The sequence below is a fragment of the Cebus imitator genome, unplaced genomic scaffold, assembly GCF_001604975.1.
Source record: "Cebus imitator isolate Cc_AM_T3 unplaced genomic scaffold, Cebus_imitator-1.0 Scaffold26, whole genome shotgun sequence".
In the NCBI taxonomy this organism is placed as follows: Eukaryota; Metazoa; Chordata; class Mammalia; order Primates; family Cebidae; genus Cebus; species Cebus imitator.
The window spans coordinates 9,038,790-9,045,532 of record NW_016107341.1 but is presented as its reverse complement, the minus strand read 5'-3'; the positions used below and the strand labels follow the sequence as shown (position 1 = coordinate 9,045,532).

Below are 6,743 nucleotides of genomic sequence, written 5' to 3'. Positions count from 1 at the left end.
AGCAACAGAACTATACTGCCAATTCATAAATCATTTAGTAACCTGACAAGCAAATACCTACTAGACTGAGAAAACTGTTTACTTAGGCCAAAAAAGCCAACAGTCTTTCCCATGTAATGCCACTGCATTTAGATTCAAGTTTCAAAAGAGTCCCATTTGGGGCATTAAACTTATACTTAAAAAAAAAAAAAAAAAACTGAAGTTTTGAAAAACTAGGTTAACCCCCCCCCCCCAGTAATAATCTATTTCAAATTAACACACAGCCTATATAGTTGGAAAAAGAAAAGATTTTTGGATATATATTTTATTTGACAGTGTTTTAGAATATCATACAGTAAACAAGATTTCTGTAAAAGTTAATTTATCCATAGTGGTGCGTTTCATAAAAATAGTTGCTCACTTACAGTCTTTCTGTGACTATTAATACATGAAATTATATTTATAGAGATACAGCTGTACAGGGTAAATTCACAGCTAACACTACACAGAAATATTATTTGGAATGGGATTTAGATGATGTGCTGTCTTCACAGGTTATGGATTACAGCCGCATAAAGCAATTACTGCACAAGTAGTAGCTGTGAACTGTGCAAATTAGAGTTTATGCCAGTGTAATCTCAATTTTTTTTTCCTTTTGTAACACATGGAAAATAAAGGTCAGAGGATACAGTACCAGGACGTGCAGCTACACTACAGAAGCATTGTCCAAAACCAGATTCAATAAATTAATGGCAAACTATACTGGATTTCTAGTCCAGGGGAGAAAGACTAATTGAGATTAAACCAAAAGCGTTATAAACTGCTACAAGTGTTTGTGCTTTTGTTTATGATGGATGGGTTTCATTTTCGGACACTGCTTTTACAAGCTGCAAGACCCTTCACTTGAGGCTTTCAACCTTATTCTCCTCGTGTCAAACAACTAAACTACTCCGATGTCTGATGATTAAACTGCTACTCAGGATACTGCAATTACAAGGAGGGGGAACAGTCAGTCCAGGAAGGCTATTATGTGTGACCTTTGAGACAGACCTTATCGCCTCTTTTAATTAGACTACAGTGTAGGGAGGTGAAGCTTATTTGCATTTGAACGCCTGTAAAGAGTAAGAATATGGGAAGGATGAAGCCTCATTCATTTACGGCATATTAAAAAAAAATTGCCTTCAGAAACACTTTGCCTTTTAGTATGTGTAGCTACAGTAAGTACCAATGGATAATTAATTGAAGCTGACATTTAACAAAGAAATGCTAAAATAGCGGGGAAGAAAGGCAAGCCTTAGAATTTTACTAGGAGGCCAATCACAGATTCGTGGAGATAAACATCTAGAGGTTGCTAACAAAATAAAAAACTGACAAAGAATACAAGACAAAAGCAAACCAATGGAAACAAAAGGAAGAAAGATAAGCAGAAAGGAATGCTAAACGGACTCACGTTCTTTAATGAAAATAAATTGGTTATAATTTTTTAATATTAGAGATTCATTATAATCTGAGAAATATAAGACAAATACTCTGCCTCCCTCTGTCAAAGTGCCAATGAAGTCATGGAGAGAGGGTTTAAAATAAGACAAAAAAATAAGTGAAATATCACATTGCTGACAAAGAAGCTATCCATCTCTGCTAGCCTGGGACGACAGAAAAGCCTCTTCATAAAGGAACTGCAGCGTTGCCAATCTTGATTAAACAAATTGTGGTCCTTCAATTATAAAATTTATAGTTTAGAGAAAAACCAATTAAGACCTATGAGCTAAACTGCAAAATTCTGACTTACAGCAAACCGTTCCCTAGGATACAATTTTTAAAACCTTTTTTTCCTACCACTGAAAATGTACAGAAATAAGATTTGATCACAGAAATGGCAATAAAAATGGCATCACACCAATAAACTCACTAGATTTCTAAGTCATCCTGCAGAAGGCAGGGAACGCTGCTGCTAACACCAAGGATGGATGCCAAGGGTGAGCCATGGAAACATGTCATGGGTGAACAGTTCCGAATGTGTCAAAGAAACCCTTTAACCCCTGTCTAGATATGTCGAGAACAATTTATTTACAACGCTTTAGATCAATTAAAAGATATAATCTTGTCTCAGTTTCAGCTTGCTCCGTGCAGTTTGATTTTTAAGGCGATATTCCAGTTTGTGATTGCTCTTAACTTGTCCAGTTTCTTGATATAAAGTTTGGATGACATCCAAATCCTTCATGCAGTGGGGAGGAATATTTTTCTTAAACTAAAGCTACACTGCACTGTCTCTCTGTGATGTTCTTCACGTTATTTTGGTTCTTCCATAGCTGCCAAAGCCCCCACAATGGAACCGGGGGCTTTAGGATCAGTTTAGGTCTGTGCGTGGACGCGCTGCCGCCCATGCACACTGGACACGTGGGACTTCACGTCGATGCTCCCAGGCCTGGTGCCTCGTGGATCTATGCGTGTGACAGTGAAAATAAATTAAAACGCCGTGAGACAGAACCTAAGAAGAACAGCCTGCGTCGAGGCGGGCTGGGGGGCGGGCCGTGGCCGCGCGGTTCATCTGCTGGCGGCCGAGGCGCCGGGTTTGAGGACGCCCGGCAGCTTGTCGGAGCCCGGCACCTTCCAGGGCCCCGGCGCGACGGCGGCCTTGCGCGCGGGGGCGCCCCCCGGGGGTCGCGGGCCAGGCCGGGGGCCCGCGCGCGCACCTGCCCTGCCCTCGGCCTCCCGCGCGCCGCCGCCGCTCGTGCCGGCGAACGCGGGTGCAGCCCCGGAGCCTTCGCGCCTGCAGAGCTCGGAGCCCGCCGCCGCGCGGGGCACCTCCTTCCCGCCCGCCCGCGCCGCGTCCGCCGCCGCGGGCCCGGGCGCCCTGGCCTCCGAGGCGGGCCTGCCGGCCTCAGGCCGCCCCTGGCCGCCGGGCGCCTCCTCGAGCCTCGGCCGCGCGGCCCTCTGCGGACTCGCCGAGCGCTCCCTCTGCTCCCCGAGGCGCTGCTTCTTCTGGCCGCAGGCTGAAAGCTCCTTTGGTTTCCTAACGTCGTGTTCCCGTTTGATATCCCAAGTTGGGCCTGGGCTTATCTGGTGGGAAGGGTCGGAGGGTGGGGCTGGATGTGATGGAGAGAATGGAGCGAGGCCGTCGTCCAGGGAGACGCCTACTTCCGGCAGACCTGGGGCGGCGGCAGCGGGAGAACTCCAGGGGGCGGGTTCGTCTGTGGACGCGAAGCACAGCCGTTAGCAGTGGCGCGCGCAGGCCATCCCCGCGCCCTCTCTATGCCTGGGACAGGGGCAGGCAGCCGGGGCGACTGCTCTTAGGGGCCGGAGCCAATGCCACTCCCACCCTCACTGCCAAGAGGGCAGCGGCTGCGCCCCCCCGGGGATTTGGGGGTTCCCTCTGCCCCGCTTATCCCCCACGACCCGAACCCCGTCCGTGGACCCGGGAGGCCAACGCGAAGCCCGGGCCTAATCCCTTCGCCTTGGCCTGGTAACTTCCCGGGGTGTCCTCGGGTCTGACAGTCTTGTGTGGACAGCCCACTTGACAGCCCTTGAATCAATGGGTCTCTAGCTCGCGCAGACCTCGGAATCACCAGGGTGGTGGTGAAAAATACAGATTCCCCATGAGGACCAGACCCGGAGTTGTGAGCTGCACGGGGCCCAGGAAGGTCTCTGTATTTTTATCAGGCACCCTGGTGATTCTGAAAAAGGTGGTCTAGCAGAGATGTCCAATCTTTTGGCTTCCTTGGGCCACATTAGAAGAAGAATCGTCTTGGGTTACACATAAAATACACTAACAGCCAATGAGCTTAAAAAAAAAAAAAAAGGACCATGTATAAATCTCATGTTTTAAGAAAGTTCACAGATTTGTATTGGGCCACATTCAAAGCTGGCCGCGGGTTGGACGAGCTTGGTCTACAGCCAAGATTAGAGAAACACAGGTCTGGGTTCTAAGTTGGGAAGTGACGTTCTCAACCAGTAGGTGTCACTCAAAGCATATTCCTAGCTGCTGTCAGTTTCAGAATTTGGATACATTCATTTTAAAAGATCATTGTTTTTTAAAAGTCGTCCTTTTTTTTTTCTTTTTAACCACAATCAGAAGAAAAAAATCGTTGTCCTTAATTCTTTTTTTTTTCTTTGCCAAGTCTGGATGAAACTTAATTCTTTTTAGTACTTCTAACATTATAGAGTGCCCCAAGACTAAGATAATTCTAGGAAGCCTAGTTCCAACATTTACTTAAGATTTAAGTTATATACTTCCAAAAAGGATTTAGGACAATTGACAACATCAAAACACGTATAAAACAATGATAAAAATGAGAGATGACTTATTTTTTTAAAAAGCAACAGCTGATCAGAAGCCAAGTAGAAGGACAGATGTATTAGGAATCTGAGATGACTTAGCTACTACTGTGAGCAACAGCTAAGGGGAAATGAAAGCAGGGAAATCCAATTACTGTGATTCCTTGATATTTGTAAGAAATATGTCTCATGTCCTTGAAAATGCTCAAATTTTGTGATATCATTCCAGAGTGTAATTTTTCTTCCATAGAATTGGCATAGGGTCATGAGTGGAGAGCAAAGAAATCACATTGATAGATCTGAATTCTGAGTGCCAGGTGAGCCTCCCTCACTAGCTAAGAGATTCATTCCCACACAGCAGCCTCAGTACATGTGATTCAAGCTCCTGCCTCTGTAACACATGTTGGAGGCTGTCAGGGATGCTTGCGTATACTCAGTCCATTAATGTCCAGGGTCTACATTGTTTGAAACTTGAGGATTCTTATATAGTACCTTTGATACTGATTTGTAAAGCAATAAGAAGAGGAAAAGAGCAGTGGTGTTGGTTTTCCCGATAATTCTGGCCATCTTTAGAATGGCAAATCAAAAAAGTTTCTCATTCTATGTGAAATTTGAATGGAACATTTTGGGCATGATGTTAACCTTCCTTCTTCCATACACTGATGTCCATTATCATTTTCACATAGTGAGTGAAATTCTAGAAGAGCATCAGAAGCCCTGGAATCTAATCCTGGCTCTGGCATGTATTTACTGGTGCTATGATTTTTGGACAAACAACTAAATCTCTCTGAGCCTCAATTTATTCCTTGTTGAGATGGGGATAAAATATCCAGTTTTACAGATGTGAGACATAGACTTTATAAGGGAAAGAACTTTTCAAGGAGAGGGTCAGTCACATTTTTTCTTTTGCACCCCACCTGCTGCCTACTTAGAGACTGAGCTCCTGTGAAAGCCACCTCACTAGTACCTGCGCAGGTGAGGTTTTGAGTAAGTGCAATAAGGCAGTCATTTCCATGTGCTATGATTCCCAGGTGTGGTTTTGCTACACCTCAGGTATCCTTGGTTACCTCAAGGAATAGTCTGAAATCCTTAAAGGCAAATGTATCCAGTGGAAATGAGAATGTGTTCTACTTTTGGCTGAGAGTTTAAAATAAAACTAACAAATGATAGGTTGTGGCAATCCACCCATCTAGGGAGATACAGTCTAGAAGAGTTAAAAAGTGATCTTCAAAAGGCCTAAAGAGAGGGTAGTGTGTGCAAAAGTGATCTCTGACTTCTACCATGGTAATGATATTTCACATTTTAATAGCTCTTTTCCCCATCATTACATCACATATGATAGAGTTAATTAGCTGGCCTCAAATTACTTCTTAGATACAGGGAGAAGGTTGATATTATTCACACCATTTTCTGAAGGAGGAATTGAAGCAGAGAGAGGTTAAATAACTTGACCAAGATTACAAAATGGTCCAGTCGAGTGTAAAATTTTAGGTTCCTTACTCTTTGTTCTTAGAAATTGTCCCAAGATGTTACCTTGCAAATAGGATCAAAGTATATGAAACGGGCATGGACAGTGGCCACTACCACCCAATAGCAACTACATCTTGTCCTTAAGTAGAAGACGTAGCATTTATTTCTGAACATCTTACCACATGTCTGGCATTGAACTGGAGAGTTCCTATCCAGGAAAATGAAAAACTATTAAAACCAGATGAATAAATGTCCATCCATCATTAGTTGGTCTCAAATTACTTCTGAGATTCAGAGAGACACTCTTTTCTTTCCCTCCTCCAGTGATTTTTCATATGGTAAAATGTAAAATTATTCACAAATTCAAAGATCCTTTTTATAAAAGTATCTCAAGAGTTTGTTTATAGATCATTAAACACTTAACAGTGAGAGAAACTAAAAGCTAAAATGTTCCGAGTCACTACTGATTAAAAATGAGAAATTAAAATTTACTATATCAAAGTGATTTAAAAGATGGATGTCTATATGAGTGGTTGAATACTTTCATTTTTCTGCATAGAAACTCTTCAGTTCAGTGTCAAACGTGGTACTTGCACAGGCATGAGCCTGCAAAGCTCTGTAAAGTACCAGGGGCCTCTTCAGCAGGCAGCCCTTATCCTACCTTGCCCTATCACCTGCCTCAGCAAGGTGACACAGAGTGTGGTGGACAGGAAGGGCACTTCTCTAAGATTAGAAAATCTAGTTTTTATGAGATCTTGACATGCAATAACAAGGAGAGTTCAATTTAGTTCTGCTTCTTTCAGACCATATTTCTCTTCTCGCCTGCCTGCCTGCCTCCCTCCCTGCCTCCCTCCTTGCCTCCCTTCTTGACTCCTTCCCTACCTCCCTATCTCCCTCCCTGCCTGTCTCTCTACCTGCCTGTCTCCCTCCCTGCCTCCCTGCCTGCCTCCCCTGCCTGCCTGCTTCCCCGCCTGCCTCCCTTCCCTGCCTGCCTCCCTCCCCTGCCTGCCTCCCTCCCT

At 44.3% G+C, this 6,743-nt stretch overlaps 1 protein-coding gene across 15 annotated transcripts in view; it reads right to left on the bottom strand.

Moving 5' to 3' along the window:
- Positions 1–288: 288 nt before the first annotated feature.
- Positions 289–6,743, bottom strand: part of MAGI2 (membrane associated guanylate kinase, WW and PDZ domain containing 2) — a 1,433,352-nt gene continuing 1,426,897 nt past the window's right edge. For 13 of the 15 annotated variants that reach the window (XM_037736560.1, XM_037736552.1, XM_037736554.1 and 10 more), the window contains one exon: positions 289–3,170. In XM_037736560.1, the coding sequence (XP_037592488.1) occupies positions 2,524–3,170 (647 nt within the window). In that variant the 3' untranslated portion in view covers positions 289–2,523. The remainder of the gene's footprint in view (positions 3,171–6,743) is intronic. The other 2 variants (XM_037736562.1, XM_037736564.1) reach the window with 2 other exon arrangements.